At 44.9% G+C, this 22,287-nt stretch overlaps 2 protein-coding genes across 2 annotated transcripts; one reads left to right on the top strand and one right to left on the bottom strand.

Annotated features, from left to right (window-relative positions):
- Nucleotides 1-6,151: 6,151 nt before the first annotated feature.
- Nucleotides 6,152-9,114, top strand: LOC311194640 (nicotinamide riboside kinase 2-like). The gene is made up of 8 exons (XM_084267830.1): nt 6,152-6,422; nt 6,651-6,741; nt 7,158-7,203; nt 7,342-7,528; nt 7,756-7,827; nt 8,401-8,507; nt 8,714-8,808; nt 8,913-9,114. The coding sequence occupies exons 1-8, from the start codon at nt 6,397-6,399 to the stop codon at nt 8,916-8,918; spliced, it is 630 nt and encodes a 209-aa protein (XP_084123956.1). The 5' UTR covers nt 6,152-6,396; the 3' UTR covers nt 8,919-9,114.
- A 272-nt stretch (nt 9,115-9,386) lies between these two features.
- SQOR (sulfide quinone oxidoreductase) lies at nt 9,387-17,012 on the bottom strand. Its single transcript, XM_084268111.1, has 9 exons — nt 16,763-17,012; nt 16,245-16,415; nt 15,697-15,750; nt 13,876-14,070; nt 12,780-12,989; nt 12,135-12,318; nt 11,190-11,257; nt 10,144-10,322; nt 9,387-9,795 (listed from the first exon to the last, which is right to left on the bottom strand). Exons 1-9 carry the CDS (start codon nt 16,994-16,996, stop codon nt 9,738-9,740), a joined length of 1,353 nt encoding a protein of 450 aa, XP_084124237.1. The 5' UTR covers nt 16,997-17,012; the 3' UTR covers nt 9,387-9,737.
- Nucleotides 17,013-22,287: the final 5,275 nt, after the last annotated feature.

The raw sequence follows: 22,287 nt of genomic DNA, 5'->3' as shown, positions 1-22,287 counted from the left end.
TCCTCTCAAGACAGAGCAGATTTCAGCCTTCTCTCACTTTCTTGCACCTCAACAGCCGCAGAAGTGCCATATGTGTAGCCACCTTTAGACTTCATGTGGTCCTGAATTGATACAGCCTAGAAAAAAAGTTGATTAGAACACGTATCTCTCAAAGTCTGGTTGCCAGAGCAGTTATTAGAAGCGTCAATTTGATGAGGCACATAAGACATATGTTTACAATGCTGGGTCCCTGGTAGTAGGGAGAAATAGTAACTTAAATACTATTTTAAGTCAGTGCACAAGAAGGGCCTTGCTATCCAAAATCCACTTATTCTTACATCTCTTACCTCAAAAAAAAAAGTTGCCAGATTTTTCTCTCTTACAGTTATCTAGTGTTTTATTAGCTGCCTGCTCTACAGGTTACTGAGTGGAGATTTCTGCTTACCCAAGAGGGACACACTTACTGATGAATAGTCACTACTCATCTCTCTCGCCCCAACATGCGCAGTGTGTACAAAGTTCATCGGTTCTCCTATCATATTCCGGTCCAGTCTCGGGCGCCTCTTCTGTGAGAGAGAAAACATCTTAGATCTCTGTTCAGAAAACATGAGCAGCTTTCAGACAGAAACAAGCAGCATCCAAACAAAGCCTGACCCTAATGACTCCTCACGGCAACCAGGCTGAAGTTTCAGGCTGTTTGCAGTGAGAGGGTCAAAGTCACTGCATTATTGTTAATTGAATTCTAGCAAAAACTGTCATTTTAGCAAAAACACTGCAAAGTCAGGGCCTGAGAACTGCAAACAGTCATATGGTCGAAGTTTTTGACAAACATACATAGCTTCGATAGAGTTTAACAGGTCCATTTTTACTTTTGCATTAATGAACCCAAGCTAATCAAAAGAACATGACAATGAAAGTGTTTTCCACGTAAGGGAAAGGCAAAGTTTCAGCTCTGATAAAGGATGGTGGTTGTGCATCTACCTACCGGCTGGGGCTGTTCACCGTTGCACCAGTTGAAACAAACCAGGAATTCAGTCATTGTATTTTTCAGTAGGTGATAAGGTCTCGTTTAGGGTAGTTATTGCTGTGGGAGTTAAGGCAGTACAAGGACCAAGATGCAGTTCCTAGAGTGAGTTACAGAAGGAATTTCTTGTGTGGATTCACTGGTAAAGATCACAGAAGGCGTGTGATGAATACACCTGCAAAAAAATCCCCTACTTAATTTCATATTAAAATATATCAGTGCCTTGTAACAGTTATTGAGGAACAGACCTTTCAGAAGACTAAAACAAGACTGTAAAATTCTTAAACCATACCTAAACTGAAGAGTAGCATCAATTAAAAAAAAAACAAACAATCAGTACATTCATGTCAGAAATCAGGGTTAACAACTCTGCACGTTTACTCCCAGACAAACAGTAGGGTAAGCTCTGGTTTCTTTACAGTAGCATAATAAAAGAAATGCTAGAATTAAGTCAGGTCTTGTTTAACAGTCCATGACCTGGCTGTAAGCAGAGCTAGACAATGCTTCGGAACTATTCAGTATTTTGAAAGAAAATAGCTTTGAAGCATAACAGACCAAATACTTCACTTTTGCAAACAGGTGCAGAAAAAGTTTCCCCCTTACATCTGATACAGTCACGCTGCTTAGACACCGAAAAGCTCACAGTATTCTACAGTTCCAAAAAGTCCTTAAAGCTGGGGGGAAAAAAGCTAAAAACCTTTATATGTCAGCAACAGAAACTATTTGTCAGACACAGCCTATAGCTTCCTAGAATATATTAAACTACCAACACAGCACTCCTGAACTGAAGACACAACCAGGAAACTCACTAACTTTAAATGCCCAGAAGCGATGATTTAGTGGTTACAAATTTCTTTTAAAATCTTCATTCAAATAAAACCCAGGGCTATAGAGTAGCTTTTTGTATTAGCTTTTTCATACCCCAGATCACTAAACCAGTATTGTATGTTAATTTATAAAGCACTGGGTTTCATTTTTTTAAATCTTACAGCTTAAGAGAAGTTACAGCTTCATCAGTTCAGCCTTCCTGGACTCCCACTAAAGTCTTCACAACCAAAGAGCATAAACTTCCCAATCCCAAGAATTGTTTATGTAGTCCCACAGTGACGTAATTAGCACGTTTCTTTCACCTTTGTGGTTTTCTTACACTTCATCACTTCTCAGAGTTCAAGCAGATTTTTTTGTAAATTTCTGCCATTTATCTTTCAAAGTTTTTGTTATGTTTGCCTCAGCTTTAGGTGCCCTGTATGATGCTATTGAAAAATGTGTCACATATTACTCCATTTTGTCCTGGATGGTTTCAATACAACTCATTATCTGGGTCAGTTACAATTTTTCACCTCACTTCATCTTCTCACAACTGTCTTTATCACCACTGATGCCTGGTTTGGGTGCAGCAAAGAAAGGACAGTGGCTCACAACCATGAGAACACACAGAAGTCAAAGCTTTTGCCTGCAACTCACAATAGCTGCAGATCTTTTGGGTTTATTTCATGTTCAGGGGAGTGCATCAAAGCTGACTTTCTTAACAATGATAAATTATGTCACTGCACTCCAATAACCTATTTTGAAAGCAGATTGACTGAGATGACTGTCAAATTAGATAAACATCCCCATCCCAAATATAACAGTCAAACCCCTGCTCTCCTCCCACCGTACCCCGAAGCGTTTTGCCACCTACCTCCTGGCTCTGCACATACCTGGGTGTTACCCGCTGCTCCCAGGAGGTCCCGAGGGGATGGTACGTCCTCATTCAAGCGCTGACACACATTCAGCTCCTGCCTTGGCAACCCCAGCACATTTGCAGTTCGTACTCCTGGGTTATAATTAATCAATCCTGATTGCTAAGCAAGGATGCTTCACTGTGACCCCATCCCCTGCGATAGCTCCTTCTCTCGGTAAGGTGCCGCAGAAGCCCGTTGTGCGCTCCACGCTTACCTACAGGTGTCAGAAAGGCAGAAGGGAGAACAGAAATCGCGTCCTAGTTTGGCCTCAGATCTGTGCAGCCCGGCAGTTTTTTCAGCACTATCCATACAGCCTGTGGCTCACTTCCACCCCTGCGGCAGCTCTGCAGGTGTCCTCCTGGCACACAGCAGCCAGGGGTGTCTTCCTGTTGTGCTTCGCAACAGAAATCTTCTTTTCCTCTGCATGAGTCAGAGAATCATCCTCCAGGACAGGACAGTTTGTGCCAGGGCACGGGGCACCACTTTCCTCCCAGAGACTCAAGGTTTCCACACCAACTGAAAGAATGTTAAAGAAACCCCACTTCTTAATGTGTTCAGGCTCACCCAGGACTAATAAAAGCCAACAAGAATCCCCAATCAGAGGAGAAAACAACATTTTGTCACTGTTGGCACGCAGACCAGAACTGGACAATATCCTGTTGTTCTTTCTCTCTATTTTTCACCATAGCAGCAGTATCATCGAGGAGAGAGAGGGACAAAGGGCCAGGGAAATGGCTAGCACGCACAGACACAGATGTTGAATGCAGTGAGCAGGATGCACAGCCATTCTGGAGTTCATAGCCTTAAAGCACAGGAGAGTTATAAGAATGTTTAGATACACTTTACCAAGCAAAACATTCCATTTTTTCCCACCATAGCTGCGTACTGAACTATCTAAAACATTCTTGCATTTAAAAAAATATCAGTTCTGTATGAAACGGAAAATGTTTGCCTGAATCAAACCAAAAGAATCCTCCCTTTCTGTGCACGATGATCTTGATAAGTAACATCCACTCAAGGTCTGGGTGTGACAAAACCTTGACTCTGAGGTTCTAGTGAAAGACAATGAGTGCAAAGTTAGCACATATTATCACACATCAGACTAAAGATATCATGGCCCTGCCTTAATCAAGCTGTTCAAGTTGTGCTAACTTCTGATTCTAGTCGTTTTCATTCCAGTCCTGTCCGTGCTGAATTGAAGTGAGAGAAGCATATTTCAGCCTAATCACCTTCCTAAAAAACCCACACTGCTCATAAACTTTTCCTTACCTTGCTTATGTGATATTTACATCACATTAAAATAGTAAAACAGTTGTGTGTTGACACACTGGAATGGCGAGGTATGGCAAAAAAACAGGGGAACTTGTATTTCTAGATGAAAAGTTATTTTTGAGCACAAAACTTCAAGTGAGCATCTTGGTTGGTGAAAAGTGAAGAGTAAAAATCAGTAAGTTACCAATACTTTGGAAGAACCCTGGAGCCAAACAGCTGAAAACCTTCTGTAGAATACTTAACTGCTTGGAAATAGCATCCTGATGGTATTCATGCATACACAGATTACAATTTACTCTGAGATGTGGTTCTTAAACTACATAATAACACTGTTATGTAGCCTGATTATATATTGGCTTTTTGCCATCCTAAAACTTCATAGAAAGATTGAAATAGTGTTTTACCACAGACCTCCATTAATCTAGGTGTGTTGGTATTGTTAGTCTATGGAATTTGGGTGTAGTCTCAGAAGATTTGAAGTATCTCCATTCAAAAGCTGCGTAGACACACACATTAAAAAAACAAAACAACCCCAGATCCTCTATTGCAAACCAGAAATTAGCTTAGTCACGAAATGGAAAAAAAACACAAGTATTTTTACCTAACTGCCCATCCTCCTTCAAAAAACTAGAAAAGCCAAGAGACCAAATAATGCATTCTGTCTGAAGTTTAAAATAACTGCTAGAGAAATCAACTGACATTTGCCTGGAGCCTTATGAGAAAAAACAATTAGTAAAAGTCTCAAAAAGATGATAGTCAAGCTGAATGGTTGGCAACACACCAACCACTGGCACTGCAAATATATTGAACCAAGTTACTAGCTTGTAAATTAATGGAATTTAGTGTTACTAAGAACAAACTTGGATTAGATTAAAAAAAACAAAGAAACCCCACAAAAACCCCACTGTGACCAAAAATTTTATTTCTTCATAGAAGGGGGAAAAAAGCCTTAATAAGAAGGGGTAAAGTCCCTCAGGTGTGGCAGGGCTTCCAGTCCTACACTCTTCTGTGGTTTGCAGGAATACCAAGCACTGGCAGCCCACAGCAGAGGGACAAACGCCAAGGACAACGTGTGCTCTTGCAGTTACAACGGCCTTTCTCTTGAAACCTGCGGGTCACAGGAGACTAACCCTCCACGCCAAGTTTCTCAGTCAAGTTTCTGTACCCGCCTATTAAAACTCCCGAATTTCATGGCCTAAGGACAGACGTTGACCTTGAACGCAGAAGATGCTTGCACAGCTGCGGGTGTGTTTTACCCCGGGAAACTGCAGGGGTCACCCTGCTACAGAGCAAAGCCCGGCGCCCGCCCGCTTCCCTCCCAGCCGTTCCCCGTCGGAGCAGCGCTGCCGTACTGAGTCACGCCGCAGGGCAGGGGATGCCCGGAAGGCCGGTCCCGGCACCTTTTCCCGCTCCACCACGGCCCTGTGGGGCAGCCGCAACCGCCCTGTGTGACGGCCTGAGGCGCTGGGCACAGGCCGGGCCGCTATCTGGAGCGGAGCTTTCTAAGAGCCGCCCGCGGCCCTTCGGTTGGCGGCATTAGCGGCTCCGTTCGGCGAAGGGCTCCTCAGGCCCAGCGCTGCCGCTAACAAAGGCAACAACCGCGCCCCACCCCACGCGGTAGCCGCCGCCGCAGCCGCTGTAGCGGCCCCCGGGCGGAGGCGCGGAGGGCAGCGCCGCCTGAGGCGGAGGCGGCAGAGCCGACACCTGCTCCGCCCTCCCCAGGGCGCGGGGCTCGGCCTCACCCTCCTCAGGCCGCGCCCTCTCGCTACCACTGCGAAGGAGCCCAGCGGCACCGAGCTGCCCGTCGGAGCTGCCATTAGCGACGGGACCAGCTCCCGCAGCGCCTCGTCTCACAGGACCTCAGGAGAGCGCACAGGCCCCGGCCCGCCAGATCCACAGCGCCCAGCCACCGCCACGCTCCCCTTGCCCGGGCGCGCGATGCTCCTGCCATAGGCGCAGCTGCCCACCGCCAGCGGAACAGCCAATGAGCGCCCTATCGGGCATGAGTGACTCGCGCTCTGCCCAATAGTCGCGACGCTAATGGGTTTCGCGCTCTCCATTGGCTGCTGCAGCGGTGGCGTCCACCCAATGGGCGCGTAGGAGCGTGAGGGGAAGCCCCATGCAGCGGGTACCGGCCTCCCTTTGCGGAGCGCTCTGGTGCGGCGCGGACCAGCTCTGCTGCTGCTCCCTCCTCCACCGGCCATGGCGTTGCCCGGCAGTTGACGTTGGGTTTCTCCCCTTTCTACCTTCTCCTCTTTCTCCTGCCCCTCTCTTTCCCCCTTCCCCGGGTCCCGGCTCAGGCACGTAGGCAGCCCGTACCAGAGACACCGGGTCCCCATCCCGCCCCCCGTCAGGAACAGGCTGTAGAAGTCGGGCCGCGCGGCTACCGGACGCGCCATGAACATCATCATCGGCATCGGCGGGTGAGAGCCGCGGGGCGGGCCGGAGGAAGGGAGTTCGGAGGGGGTGTCGCCGGGGCGCTGGGCCAGGCCGAGGTGCCGCCCGGGCACGTTTCTCTTCCCCCCCGCCCCCACCCGCCGCCCTCCTCGTGCCGCTGCCGCAGTGGCGCGAGCGCGGGGGGCGCACCGGGGGCGGCCCCGCGCGCGCACGTGTCGCGCGGCGCTGCCTGAGGCCCGGCGCTCTCCCGGCAGGGTCACCAACGGAGGCAAGACCACCCTCACCCGCAGGCTGATGCAGGCCCTGCCCAACTGCAGCGTGGTGCACCAGGATGACTTCTTCAAGGTGAGGCGGGCGCCTCCCGGCCCGGCCGCCCTCCCGCCGGGGAGGCGAGGGGTGACCCCCGCGTGTTTCCACCGTCTCCTGGCCGCCCTGCCCGCCCCTCCCCGCTCCCGCGGGTTCCCGGCGACGTCGAGCTGTGTGGGCTGCGCGGCAGCTCCGCGCTGTCCCGTCCCGGTGACTCTCCCGGTTCACGGAGCGCTGCGCGGTGTGCTTGTGTTGGTGGGGAGATAGGGGAGCAGGCTGCTTTATCTGAGCCGTGTCCCTACTGCCCTTTATCGGCCTGCAAAGCGCGGTGGGGGGTGGGTTAAGATTTCTCTTCGTGGCTTCAGGTTTGGGTCTGAATCTTGCTTGGAAATGGGTACCGAGCTCCCCGTGGCTGTGCTGACCAAGCGGTTTTGTTTTTTTTATCGCTGTTTCAGCCCCAAGATGAAATAGAAGTTGAAGATGGGTTTAAACAGTACGATGGTAAGGCTTTGCTACCCTGTTACCAAAGTGCAACTGGAAGCTTTGGAGAACTTTGTTCCTTCACGTGCACTTTTTTTGTACTGACTTGGTTGCTAGATTACATTTATTGCTTCATGATTGTTATCGTTTTTGACCTAGTGATTAGTGCATTAGATATGGAAGCTATGATGAGTACCATAAACGCTTGGATAAAAAACCCAGTCAAGTTTGAACGCTCTCACGGGATCAACAACACGCTGGATTCCCAAATCTTACAAGATAAGGAGGGAGAGGATGAAACAATCCACATTCTTATTGTTGAAGGCTTTCTACTTTACACCTACAGGTAATCAAGTGTGACTTCCTGTATTTTGAGTTTTACATTACTTGGCATGACAGACAAACCTCAATAAAAAGACCTGTTCTAAACCAAGAGTTGGCAGCTGGTATTGACTACTGCTGAGTTCTGGTGTCACAGGTCAGGTTTAGGAAATGGATGTAGTTTGATCTTTCCATTTCTTGCTATTCATTAGTCTAGCTGTAACCAAACATACATCCATACATCTCTTTCAGGCCACTAATAGATGTGTTCCACCATCGGTACTTTCTTTCCATTCCCTATGAAGAGTGTAAAAGGAGAAGAAGGTAAATTTATGTTTCTACATTCCTTGCTAGCCCAGTGATCCCTTACTCCATTCACGACTATCTCTTTAAAGCTTTTGGGTAAGGAAGAACAAGCACGCATGTAGCTGCTGTGGTAAAGACTGTAGCTTCCTTCCCCCAACAAACCCAAAAGCTTTCTACCAGACTGTTGTGTGTGAGACTAATGCTCAGGTTCTGCACAGATCTTTGAGTAGGCTTTCTTTCTCCCTTTCTGTTGCAACAGTTCCCAGGCCTTGAACTACCTTGGGGTTTTATCTTTGGGTGGAGTGGTGTACACATAGGCTGTTGTTAATGCAAATGAGATGTGCTAAACTTAAAGTTACATTTCAGAGGAATAAGCAGACAGCTATTTTACCCAAAGTTCTGCTAAAGCTTTAAGAGAAAGTTGTCCACCAATGTCCTGCACATGAAATTCCAGCTTTTTTGGGGGATGTCTTTATGCTTGCAGCTTATGCTAAATTCTGAATTATGGTGGAGGCAGTAGGGTCAGGCACCTGTCAAATTTCCCTAAACTGTAATTAGCCTACTCTTGAATAACAATCTCTTAATTTCTAGTTCAAGGAATTACACAGTGCCAGATCCACCTGGATTGTTTGATGGCCATGTTTGGCCGATGTATGTAAAGCACAGGAAGATAATGGAAGATCTTGGCGTTGATGTGGGTAAGTCATGAACGACAAAAGCACTTTGGAAAGGCTGCTTTACAAGAATGCTTTTCAAACCTGGGATCTACATCCTGGTTTGATGTGTGAGAGGAGTGATGGAGTACATTTGTCTCAATACCGGTCAAGTGCATGCTCTTTAAATTAGGATCTGGCAGGCGTAGAGAAACATAAAGTTACAGCTCTTTTATTGTACTTTCTTACAGTGCATTTGAATGGAACAAAATCCAAGGAGGAGCTGTTTAATGATGTGTATGGACAGATCCAGAATAAGATTGAAGAACAACTTAACCTGATGAAGGTATGTGGTCATCCTCTTAACCACAACTCAAAGGCAAGATTTGTAAAGGCTGTGTAGAGAAAGTATGAAGCTGTCAAACTATGTTCACATATATCTTTCTTTAGAAATAATCTGCTGCTGATTCTTGTGAGTGAAGATGATTCCTGTTTGCTCTGCGCTGCCTACCTGACTGCCACTAAAGTTCCAGCTTCTGTGAAGACTCTCAACTCTTAAACCTGACTACCTTCCCTTGAAATGTTATATATGGTCATTATTAAAAAGCACTTGCCCCTTGTCTGTCATCTTAATTTGTGTTTTAGCCTACTATGTGGTCTCAGGTGATCTCAGTCTTTTCCTACTCTCAAGTCCAGGGGCGTTACTATTTTCTTATCTTTTTGACCTGTGAAAGTCAAGTGGAACCAACTCTTGAAGGATATGTATGCACACACACAACCTCTACTTCTTTCCTTTCACTAAACTGCATGTAGTTCTATAGTTCACTTAATTAAGTGTCCTTGATGAAGGTAGGATTGAGTTTACTCTTCAGAAATGAGTGAACAAGGTGTTTGGGCCATTTTACTTGCATTTAATTATTCTGAAACCCAGTACATGCATTGATCACAGCTGTGGAGTCAGGAAAACAGTTACATGCACAACAGCTTTAAAAGGGAGTGGTCTAGAAGATTTCAGTAGTGTACTACAGCTTAGGGGAAGTTCACACAGGTTCAAAATTCAGTGTATGTACAGAAGTAGTTTAAGGCCTTGGTTCCTATAGAAGAGCAATGAAAGAATATATGAAGTAAGTTTAGGACAACAGCTTGATTTAAAAAAAGAAAAAAACCAACCCCAAAACCAGTCTCCAAGGTGATTGTCCAAAAGTGAAGATCAGTATTGACCCATTGTGAAAGTGGTCCTTCAGAAGGGTTTTTCACCAACGTGATACTCAGTGGTTACTTCAAGCCCAGATGCATTAATTTCCTGATAGGAGCTGGTCCACCCCAGTATCCCCTAGAAAGAAAAGGTCATTTTATCAAGTTTTAGGTATGTACTATCAAAGTAGAGGTGGGGGGAGTGATTTTGTTTTCTCCCACAAGATTCCATACCTAAGAGCCAAATGTTGGGAGAGTTTTGAGGAATCATCATCACTTCACTGAGGTTTTCACGAGAGCAATTCAACCCTACTCTACTTGAGCCACACCCTGGGACTTAAAGTGCCCAGTATCCTTAAAGAGTTGAGGGCTTGATCATGACTAAGGATGCACTTCACATGCTTCTGCTCTGCTCAGGAATTAAGCCAGAAAAGTGCTCTGTCTGCATGATTGCAGCAGTTTTGTCTGCTCAGAGCAAGCTACTTACTTGAGTAGTGCGTTCCAATACAGAAGAGGCATCATATCAGCTTTCATATGATACATGGTTACTCTCTCCTTACTCTGGTCAATGGGAAAGGTCTCCAAAGGCTGAGCAGCGTAGTCAAACTCTGCTAGAATCACCTTGTTGTAGCCTGTTACCAGCGGGCAGGAGGTGTATCCATCATACTGCAATGAAGAGTCCCCCTTTTCATTAGTTGGAGTGAAGCCTAAAGGCAGAGGTACTGCAAGCCCTATTGTTAACGTTTCAAGAGGAGTTACTAGGAGGTTTCTGCATTTACTCCAAAAGTTTGGAAGGCAGCTAAGCCAATTATGGTTTAATAACCATAGTACTAAGCCATTTTATTTCAGATGTAGATTTGCTGAAAAACGTTGCTTTAATTAGAAGTAAGCTAGAAAAAAGGACTTTGTGTCATTAATTGCTAGTTATTGAAACCAGCAGAACAGGTGACCAGTAGAGGAGGATGAGAGCTAGTGCTAGCTTTAACACACAGGGTGTGAACAGGATCTTCAGCCTAAGGACAATTTCTAGAGGATTGCAGGAGTATCAACAATATTCAGGTTAGTTGCCTAAGGAATATTAATTCAAAACCATGTATAAAGTGGAAGCCACATCTCAAAGAGAAACATAGATGTAGTTATAGCTTCACATCTTCTGTCATACAAAAATCTTTAACTCCTTAAAAGTTTGTGTTCTGTACAGGGGAGACAAGTTTAATATAGTACAGATGCAAGGGTTTTCTTGGCATAGGGATTATAAAAGTTGACAGTTTTAAGTCACCTGCACTGGTGAAAAACCCAGACTAACCAGCCTTTCAACTTCCTCTAACTCAGAAATCATGGACTTTAACATATTTTTAAATACAATATCAAAACCAGAAATTGCACAACTGAATTACTATTGTGACACACAATGCTGATGCAAAGCCCTTCCTGCCTTCTAGTTCATACACTTCAGCTGCTTGCGAGACTTCCTGCATAAGAATGGAGAAAACCTTCACAATAACTTCTCCTTAAGACAAGAGCTGTAGGTACCTTTGTAGTTGGCAACTGGTTCTTCATTACTAGGGAAATAGTTTTGTCAAGCACTCCAGATTGGGCAGCTACATTAGAAAGATAAAAAAAACACATATTAAAGCTTTGTTTCAGAGAGCAAGAATTCATGTTATTACTGCAAAGTCTAGCAGCCAGGCATCTTGCTGGAAAATTCAGCTGTAATTGAATTTGCATGTCAAATCAGTTTGGGAAGTTTACAGTCCCCAGGTAAGCTAAAAAATATAATTGGAATAATGCTTTGGCCACACAGTTTCCAACAATCTAGAGCTTAAAGAAACCTGAGCTGTATGTTTTTAGCCTATGCCCATTCTGCCCTACATTATACTTGCTCAGTCTTCCCAAACAACAAGAGCACACTGAATTTGCATTCCAACTGCTCCAAGGGGAGTATTCTAGAGCTCTTTGCTGGAATAGTTGACTATACCATTCTTCAAGTTACACCAATAACATGCTGTATGGCCTTTCTTTCTTCCAGCCCTTTTATTTGTGGTGGGTTTTTTTTTCTTTTTCATTGTGAGACCTTATGCCTGAAGTGTTTTTATACTGGACCCTACACCCACAAGTGCAGAACATGTCACTCTCCAGTAGTGGGTTATCAGTTGGCTGACACACATGCATGACCTTCTAAGATAGAGCAGAAAGTTTTGCTACTGAATTATTACAATGCAGGAGGACTACACTCATTTTAAGCCATTCCATAAACAGAGAAAATAGAATTAGTTCATCTGTGAGGTATGTGGAGCAAGGGATTTGGGGGTTAATGACATCAGCACAGGCTGCAGCTAATTAGTTGTCCCAAGAGACTTTGGTCTTTTTCAAAGCCAGAAATAATTGAAGTCAAGACCTCAGGAGTAGCAGCCTGAGTGAAAATCTTACTGTGCCCCCGACCCCCCCAAACACACATACACACACACACAACTTTACCTACAGCTGCAGCAGTCCTTGACGTTGGAAGGTTGGTGCAGTCTCCAATACCAAACACATTAGGATACTTTTTATGTTGTAGAGTTTCTTTATTAAGGTCCACCCAGCCGATTTCATCTGAGACAGGACTGTTGATGAGTACATCAGGTGGCCCCATTGGGGGTGTGACGTGAAGCATTTCATACTAGAAAGAAAGAAAAGGCACTCAATGGTTAGTTTATCAGGGCAAGTCATGCCTGTGTTGAGACAGGGCAATAAGAGCAGTGTGGAAAAGGGGGTTTGCTTTTGTTTCTTGGTGTTTTAATAAAACACATACAGAATGAAAGTTTGCACTCAAGTCTGAAGTGCATCCTTGTATTACCATAAGCCTTACCAGGCAACTCTAGTTAGACTGGCATAATGGCAATTTGTGCTCTTCCATACACATCTGAGATGTCCCCAACTTACACTAACCAGACATACAGGACTCCAGGCATGGCACGTAAAACATTCTTCTCTCCACCTTAGCTTCAAACTTACTCATCTGCTGAAGTTAGAGATGGTACTCCCAGGAGGTAACAGCAGTATACAGTGAAGCAGACTTGATGTTGCTATAGTACATAAGGGAAGAAACAGAACCAAACTAGAAGTCTGAAAGCTCCTGACCTGATGAACTTCAGTCACCCCAGGTTTGTCCAGGTTCTCAAACACAGCTTCCTGCTTGTCTGCTCGAACTTCTACAAGGTTGCGCTTATAGTTAACAGCAATGTTCCTCTCCTTTACTATTTCAAGCAATGCCTCAGCATACTTCTTAACACCAAAAATGACACCAAGTGAAGTGTTGAATATTATGTTTGCTTTGGAACGCTTTCCTGTCTGAAGAGAGACACCAAATTAGTGGGTTTTATTAAGAAACTGTGACAAGTGAGCAGAAACCAACTATGCTGCATGACTGAAAAGCAAATAGAACTATCAATGCCATTTAATTATTAATGAAGAAGTTTTAACATTAGAACTCTCAGGATACAGCTATTTCACGCCATGTCCAAAGCTACACAAGATCTTCTTTGCACTTTGTGAGCAAGGTAACAAAGACACACCACACACAAATTGCTAGTGAGAAGCAGCAGCTGCAAGGCAGAGGAACTACTGTAAGCAGGTTAAGCACTTGTAGCAGCTTAGCATCATAGAGCTCTCTGAGACCTTCAGCCCTATGCATTATTCAGATATTCGCCCAGTAAACAGCTCGTGAAACCTGAGCACACATGAAGCCTGACACTTCCACTTGAAGTTGTCTTTTGTTTCAACTAGGCTTGCTTTAACAGTCTGGGTAAGGCTCCTTCTGAGGCCAGGACAGTGCACTCAAGGAGCAAGCATCACCACTTTTCAGACTTGCAGAGAGACAAACAGCAACAGCCATTAAGCGCTTAAAGCAGCAAGAATTACTTTATTCCAGCCAGCATCTCTTTAATGGACCATCTGAAGTTATAAATCAGTGGTACCTGTAGCTCACCAGAAGCAGGGTAAGCAGTTCTTTCCTTATGGATTCTGAATTCTACAAGTTCCTCCAGCATTACAGACATGCTAAGTATTCAGTTAGCTTCATTTATTAAACATTAATAAAAAGTGACTCAGTCACTTTAGTATAATAATCCTGAGTCACATTGCTCTCCTGTGGTTTTTAACATAACATGAACCCCTTAAAAGAAGCCTTCCTTCCAACTGTGGGAATAAGCACTGTCAGAGAGCATAAAATACTTACTTTCCTCAAGTAAGCCTCTGATAAATACATGATCTTCTGAGGAGCCCCTGCACATTTCACTGGAGTGTTTGGAAAGGTGAAGATAGCGTTTCCTTCCTTGAAATCTTGTAAAGCTTTCCATGTTTTCTCTACCGTATGAACTGAATAATTGGAGCCTATTTTAGGGTGATGAAAACCCTCAGGCAAGCCTTTGATCTAAGAAAATGAAATTAAGGTTTAGAGTAAAAATGGCAAAACATTTGTCATCATCATCAAGTAGTGAATGCAGACTTGAGAAACAGCGAGTTAAGCCGCCTCTAGCAAAAACAAAGCCCATACATACTTTCTAGTTGGCGTTTTTAAAAATAAGCCTAGCAATCTGATATTCACACTAGATTATTTAGTAGAAGTAACATTTACTGAGGTGAATCTGGCCTGCAACATTTGTAGTGTTTAAGTGTTCAGTGCAGACCCAGACCCAAGTTTTTGTAGGCTAGTGCATGAAATTGAGAGTAAGAATATATTAAGTCACTGCCACATCATCACAAGTAAAAAAACAACATGTAAAAACAGCATTGTGAAAATTTATGAGGTTCACAAAAAATTTCACTAGTGAGCTGCAGGTACCAGCATTTCCCAGGGTTACTTTGTTTTAACTCATCTGTCTCCAAGAGTTCTTTCCCTCACACTCCTACGCCTGAGCACGCGCCAGTGACAAAGGGAGGTGTCCCCATTTCAAAATAATGGATTGCAGAAATTCTGTGAGAAACCGGAGTCACGTTACATGCACTGCAATGTGTTTGGGGCATTACATTTTACACCAGGAAGTATGCTGTTGGTAAACACAGATAACAGAAACCATCCCTGTTTTTAAACCGGCCTCTTTCCTCTTAAAGCCATATAAATCTGTTACTATGACCTTTATTTGCTACAGAGTAATCGTGATTAGCTGTACTACATGGCTTCTACTACTGAACTGAGTTTTATCAGGTTGCACTGAAGAGATAGCTGTGAAGACTGAGAGAGTCACTGGACACACTGCAACTCCTCATTTCACCAGTATTTCTCTGGTGTGACTATAGGTAAGACTAAAGTATGACTTCACCTTTGACTGTGCCTTGGGATGTTTCAAAGATACTCAAATACCTTAATCCGGTACTACATCATACTCAGGTCCGGCTAAAAACCATGAGAGCCAAATGGCTCAAGTGGTTTTAACCTGACCTTTGTGTTTTGCTTTTGTGCTTTCCTCTTCCTACATACCTCTACAGTCATTCTTGCCCATACAGTGGTATGAACACTTTCCTCCCAGTGCCACTGCATAAAGAGTACAGGAAGCCTAATAGGTGAGAAGGGCCTCAGGCCCTATTTAAACCCAAGTGTGGCAACTCAGCGGGTTCCTTTTGAAGTGCATCCTTTAAGAAAGGTGAAGGTGGCTTGTATTAATTCTGCTGGACAGATAAGACTGACTGCTATGTGTACCTCACTTCTATTTACATTAGAGGTGCTTTGGACTACAGTTGGCATATGTTAGCATCTCATTATTACAGACTGCCTTCAAGTTCTAGATTTAACTTGCTGCCCCATCTGCTGATATTGCGATAGAGGTACACTAAAAATGTCTCCAAAGACCTTCCCAGAGATAATTTGTGTTATTACATAGAGATCTTGGGAAGGAATAAGTCATTAGGCTGTCTTCTGGCACTTTAATTTTTATTAGTGTTCAGTATCTTGCAGTTTAAAAAAAAAAAGGGTATGGAAAAGCCATTTGCTTTAGTGACTCATAAGGGTAACATTATGCCATTAAAACTAGTAAAAACATGATTACTGTAAAACAAATACCTTTTCGTAATGCAGACTAATCCCAAGTGCAATGATCAGATACTTGTAAGATATCTGTTGTGTAAGGGAAAAAACCAAAAAGAATATTTTAGACAAAAAAACAAAACACTACCTCAAAGCCAATTTAACTTATCTAACAGCAACAGAGTCATAAAGGAAGGAGATATAGGGAGCATCAGAAACTTAAGTGTTACACTCTAAGAATAATTCATAGTTAAAATGCTAGCTGCATCCCAAGTCATACACAAACCAAAGCATTTGGAGGAAAATACTCTATCTTTTGTATTCAGCTCACTATAAACAGGGAAAAGACTTATAACAATGATATTTAAACTTAATGTTGTTCTAACCTAGTTATCTATAACTTTTATTAGAAATAGTCTTATGAGAAGTACTGATCCTAAAATTTAAGTGGAACTTCCTGGCCTCCTAGATGCTGGAGGAAGGTCTCGCTCAACAGGCAGTTCCAAGGGGATCTGCAGGAGGTAGGCAGACAACTCATGACATCGAATAAGAGAGTAATAATATTTTTAAAAACCCATTATTACCTTAGTATCATTCTCCAGCCAGACACAGTTCTTATCTGGATCCAGTGCTGTAACTCGAGATTGGATCCACTCAACACCTTTCGGCATCACGCTCGCTGTTGGACGTGCTGAAGTCGCCAGCTGCTTTGCCCCACCACCAACCAGGGTCCACAGTGGCTGGTAGTAATGAGTCTGAAAGAAGAGTTCAAATGTACATTTAAGAACTGTTTAAAGGGAATTTAAGATGAAGGAACATCACCCCAAAAAGGAAGCAATATGCTCTTACCATTGTATTACTCTTAACGAAAGAAGCTGTATAAATAAATAACCAAGAGTTTTGCCTGACAAAGCTGGAAGGATGCAATCATCTCTATCATGGAACAACAAATACCACACACAGCTTTCTGAAAGATGGATAGTTTGCTTCCTTTCCACAGTTACAAACATGTGAGGTTGATGAAGGATGAGAATCAGATCAATCTGGTCACACATATAAAATGCTTATCTTTTTTGATGCTTTACATCCAAGGAAGACTTACCTTACTAGGCTCAACAACAGCCACGTTTCCTGCCCCCACTTTCCTCTTCATCCGAGCACTCATGGTGATTCCACCAGTACCTCCACCCAACACAAGTACTTCATAATAATCCTTGGCAGCACACCTGGCTGCTGTATGCAAGCTGAAGGAGCTCATCTTCTGCATTCCTGGTTTCAGCAGCCATACACCAGGACGGAGACAAGAACAGGAGGACACTACTCCAATTGCTGACATCTTTCAGTAAGTGGGAAGCTGCAAGAAAAAGCACCAGTAATAATTAAAGAAGGTAGAATTTATTTATGAGTCTTCAAGGGAAGAACTTTAATACTAAAGCTTTGTTGCAGCCAAGCCACTAATTTGCAAATGGATTGTAATCAGCTGTAGGGGAGAGGAGGGAAAAGTTAATCATGACCTCTTCCAGGCAATAGAGATTTCATACAAACAAATGAATTACAACAAAGCATAGGAATATTTTCTGGTTATCGTGGTGGGAAATGTATCTGATCCTATGTATGTATATGATGTATATGCTGTAACTCCAACTGTAATATCACAAGCCTGAAGAGATGACTATCACAGAAACGAACGAGAATTTGCTAGGTGGTGTAGATCACTGAAATACTGAACAAGGTGGTTTTGGGAACATACCAAACATCATTCCACAAACTGTAATGTGTCAGCCAAACACATCACTGCATTTCTATTCTAATGTTAGGATGTACCAGCACACGCACACATCAGACATACCCCTTCTTGCTGCCTCTCAGGGGTGCAGGGCGTTAGGTAAGCATGCTAAGTTCTATGGTGCTTGGAGCACGTGTATCAGTCTGTTCTTGCAGGAGTGGTAGTGAGCCCTAAGGTTGATAGGAGAACAAAGTTCAGTGAAACAAGGGTCTACATCTTCCTAGATCCAGGATCTCTGGGCATACCCAAAATACTTTGTTCTCGATCCATAGCCACCTCTTGGGTTTTACATCACCAAAGCAGCTGGAAGCCAAAAGTCAGAGACCCATACCTATCCTTGCTACAGCTGCACTCTGTTACCCGAAAAGTGAGAGCCTGAACCCCAAAGCACTATCTATCATCTCCATAATTGTAGCAACTGCATATGCACCTGCATTATCTAGAAGACAATCAAGGTTAACCCTCATTTCCCTCCCTCTGGTAGAGTGAATGAGAGCTTTTCCTGTTCTAAATTCATTGTTTGCACATGCTGAAGATCAGTTTTTAGCTTTTCAGTGATAAACCAGGTATAAACTCATTTTAATCCAGTTCCTTATTGCCACATTGCCAATAAAGAATGAGTAAGCATAACCTGAAGAGCAACTTTCCTGTGTTATATACCTGCTCCCCCTTGAGTCATCAGGCTTCCAGCTTTTTCACTTAAAAAGAACAAATCTTATTTACAATACTTAGAGACAGGAGGTTAAAACATTTGGGGTTTCTAGTTTAGTTTTTAAAGAAAATCTTCCAAGGTTAGCTAAAAAAATACTCCACTAGATGTAGTTGAGTAATTCATTCTGCACCATCATCTTAACATCCCTCATCTCCACATACTCCAAATTCTTTATGAAGTCCCATTATTAACCCCTGCAGTACAATTAATTTGGGACAGAGAGGGAAAATCTCAGAGGTGCCCACTGTAAAAATAATTTTAATCTTTTTTTTTTTTTACAGGAAGTTTCGAAGCTGCAGAAATATTCTTTCCACCCCCCTCCCAATTCAAAATAAACCCCCCAACTCTAGAAGAAGTTAGCTGCACTTTGGAACCCTATTTATCATCTGTCTAGTGCAAGCAGTTGCTTAAAGATGCAGACAGACTGCTCAAAAGAGGGAAGGAAGGATATTGTTTAACCCTAGAAATAAGTTACCTGATGGAGATGTGTCCTACTTACTCTGAGTCACAGAGAGATGATGGGGAAGAGTAAGCTTTGCGACGTCTGTTTGCGACAGTTTTAAGAGGGACATCCTGTTTCCGGCAGCTCACGAATGCAGGATTTTGCTTTGGGTGTTATTAAACACACAGAACACACAGACCAAGAGAACAAGACTAAGGAATAGCCATCCTCTCTGAACAAACAGATTTTGGAGTAAGGATGCTCATAAGCACGTGCACAAGATGTGTCTTAACTAACAGAGATGAGACCGCAGTGTTATGTCGCCTGTAAGTTGTTCCAGAGTACACAGAAACAATCTGAAGTGCTGTTTGTAGACAGCTGTTTAAAAGAAAATTCTTCAAATTCCCAAGTTAGACCACAGCTGTACAACTGAGTCTGCCAACACCACGTTAACCTTCTACTTTGGATACTGGAGATAAAGAAACAGGGGAATTACAGAACAAAGATGAAGGTAATGGAGAAAATGTGTAGCTAGTGTACTGAAGTTAGCTAAGATTTTAAGCTTTTGCAAGAACATTCCAACACACAGCATATTTACCCATCATCCTTTAGGCTACACACAACAAAGCATGACAGGAAATGTCAGCTTTATGTACCATGAAATCACATTCCTAATGAAGACCCATATAGAACTCACTGCCTAGAAAAGTAAAGCCTACAATACAGCTCCCCACCTTTGTGAGGGGCTTCGCTTTGCCCAAGAGTTCTGCTGTTTGAAACTAGTTCTCTCACGAGGGGAGACAAGTCTGTTCTTTCAAGATACTGGTCTGTTGCAGCTTGTGCAATGCTGCTGCAGCACAACGTAGCACCACACAAAAGTCAGGGGGATATGACTCACAGAAAGCACACACAAAACCCGCCATTTCGACCAAGAGAGCTAGCATTCCAAAGCTTTTCTTACTCCCCTCCTTTTTAAAATAAGACACTTTCTCTATAACAGACTTTGCTTGAAGACAGTCAGTGACTACTAGTCATGCCTGCACTCATAAATCCCCTTTCCCTTTCACTGTTTGTTTGCACGCTTTTAGAACGTGTCTGATCAATACTGAAGAACACATACTTCCAAAAAAATTGAAGTCACAGCTAAGACTGACCAGGAGAGCTCAGTATGTTTGAAGACCATTAAGCAGCTTAAGGTAGTACAAATATAAAACCCAGTGACTATTCCGTTAAAAAAAACCCACAACAAAAACAGTTTCCCCAAGTTACTGGCTTATATCCCTCTAAGGGTTTGAGAAACAAACTTTAATGAACTCTCTTCATTAAACTGTTCTTAAAAAGCAAGTGACATCTCTACAAGCACCATGGAAGAAATGGAGTTGTTTCCAGGTGTTTTAACTTTCCTTCAGAGAACCTCACTGAAAAATAGGCTTATTAGCTAACACATTACAACTTTGTAAGTTTGTGTATTTTAACCAATTCCAATCTCTAGCAGAAAACAGCAGATTGAACAGAACAGGGTTCCTCAGCCAGTCCCGTGCAGAATCCATACCAGAGCAGCTGAAATCCACCTAACTGCATGCATGACACTATTTGTTGCAACCTCTCTCTAGCCTATAAAGAGGCTCAAAGCGCAGAGGTTACCTTTGGCTACAGCTCTCCATGTGTTAATGGCCCCCAGTGAAGTAAAAATCTACCCTTCATGCAATAAAGCATGGCAAACAAGTCAGAGGCACAGCGCTGGTGAATCACAAGAGAAACGGGTCATCACAAGCATGAAAATTCAGTCTCTTCTCTCATGCACTCGTTAGGGCTACCAGCCGATCTAGCACGGGAGGCACTTCCTTGCAATTACTTCTGCAGGGTTACCTACGCAGGGGAGGGATCGATGGAGCAGGTATATACCCAAGGGGGACACAGAATAACAACCAAGTGTTACAAGCCCTACTCTCGTCAGGTCTGTGGATTTATATCTGGTAAACGAGCCTTGAGGCACACAACCTGTGCCTACAACAAGCGTGTAACTGCAGCACAGCACTCCAAGCAGAGCCACTCGGGACAGCTACATTCTCATCCTCTCGGGAGTACCTGGCACTCGCTCAGCTCCCAAGACGTTGAGCCCGCTTACGAGCGCTCTGTTGCAGGGAGCTTGAAGAAATGAAGTCAGAGAAGTCTAACTAGCAAGAGTAAAGATCACCGCAACCAGCGTCCTAACAGTTGACCACAGATTAATGGTTTAAATACTCCACCCCTGCACAAACACCCGGCCGGCAGCAGCTTTTCACCCAACGCAAAGCCTGCGTGCCTTTGGGGCCCAGCTCTCCCTAGGGAGCCGCTCACAGCCCCCGCGCCCGCAGCCCCCGCGTCCTGTCACCCCGGTCGGACGTGCCGAAGCACGGGGGGTGCGGACACGGTCCCGGGCAGGTGCCTCCTCTCGGTAACCCAGCTCCACGCCCAGGGAGAGGGGCGGCACGACACGGCGCCTGCTACGACTGGGGTCGCGACAGTGGCGGCTGCGGGCCGCGAAGGACACGTGAGGCTCACGCCGTACCCCGCTTCTCTTCGCACACGCCCGAGCGCGGCGCACCCCGGCCCCGCAGGAAGCCCCAAAGCGGGGGTGCTTCCCGGCCGCGCTCACCGCGGAGCCCGAGGCCCCGCCGGCAGCCCCGCCGGGCCCTCCCTCCCACGGGCAGCCGTGGCCCCGCTCGCCGGGGCGAACCCGGGCCCTCGGCTCCGCCACGCCACAGCCAGGCCCCCTCTGCCCCACTCGCCGGGGCGGGTCCTCGTCCTCCCTCCTCACACCGGGGCTGGCTGGCCGGCCCCGAGCAGTGGCGGTGCCCCACACTTGCCTGCTTGTTGCGCCGACAGCCGACCGCCGAGGGGTGGTGGGGGAAGGCTCCGGGCCACCGCCCTGTGCGCGATAAGCGCCGAGTCCTGTCAGCGGCAGGGCGGAGCTCAGCGGCACTAGGTGCTGCCCCGCCGGCGGGCAAAGGTCGGGGTCCGTCCGGGAGGGGAGACGAGTCCGGCCCGGGCGCTGCGGCCGGTGGTCGCGCAGCCCGTCGGGTGGCTGCGCTGCCCGTTCCGGTCAAGCAGGTAAAGGTCCGAACCCCGTTACCGTGGCTGCCCAAAGACAAGATGAGCAGCTTTGCCTGCGAGTTTGTGTTAACTCTTCCCAAGTATCCTCCTGCCTTCAACTGCACTTCCAGCGTGACACCTCAAAAGAAACAGTGAGACTTAAGCCTTGACTCCCACATTAAAAAAAAACAACCAACCAAACAGAACCACCAAACACCCCCCCCCCCAACTACCCCTCCTCCCACCCAAACAACCAGAAGTATGTCAGACTGTCCTAAGCTGAAATTAGGGTGTAACTCACCCGCAGCATGGAGAAAGAGGTTTTACTTTTCAAGGGCAAATAGAGCAAGGCCGCCAGCCCCTTGTTTCTAGCCAGCTAACTTCAGCCTGCAGCTGAGCCAAGCATTGAAATGTTTTTCCCTAAAACTTCACAAGGCCTTTGATTTACAGCATGGTGACAGTGTGAAGTACTAATAGCTATCCAGCCATTAGGTTGTGTTTGCCAAGCCAGAAGTAGTCATGTGAAGATTAGTGCTCAGAGTAACACACACAGGCAAAATTACTTATGCCAACTCATTTGCATCAATCAATCAATAGATGCAAATCATAAAC

This window comes from Gallinula chloropus (genome assembly GCF_964237585.1).
Source record: "Gallinula chloropus genome assembly, chromosome: 9".
Lineage (NCBI taxonomy): Eukaryota > Metazoa > Chordata > Aves > Gruiformes > Rallidae > Gallinula > Gallinula chloropus.
The sequence above is the reverse complement of the archived record's forward strand: the minus strand, read 5'-3'. Positions and strand labels throughout refer to the sequence as shown.

Excerpts from the sequence above, each read along its gene's own strand:
- LOC311194640 (XM_084267830.1), top strand. The coding sequence starts at position 6,397 with ATGAACATCATCATCGGCATCGGCGG. Across the intron at positions 7,529-7,755 it reads TTTCTACTTTACACCTACAG|GCCACTAATAGATGTGTTCC; the intron begins GTAATCAAGTGT and ends CATCTCTTTCAG. Across the intron at positions 7,828-8,400 it reads GAGTGTAAAAGGAGAAGAAG|TTCAAGGAATTACACAGTGC; the intron begins GTAAATTTATGT and ends CTTAATTTCTAG.
- SQOR (XM_084268111.1), bottom strand. The coding sequence starts at position 16,996 with ATGTCAGCAATTGGAGTAGTGTCCTCCTGTTCTTGTCTCCGTCCTGGT. Across the intron at positions 16,416-16,762 it reads CTGTTGTTGAGCCTAGTAAG|ACTCATTACTACCAGCCACT; the intron begins GTAAGTCTTCCT and ends CTCTTCTTTCAG. Across the intron at positions 14,071-15,696 it reads TTAGTCTGCATTACGAAAAG|ATCAAAGGCTTGCCTGAGGG; the intron begins GTATTTGTTTTA and ends TCATTTTCTTAG.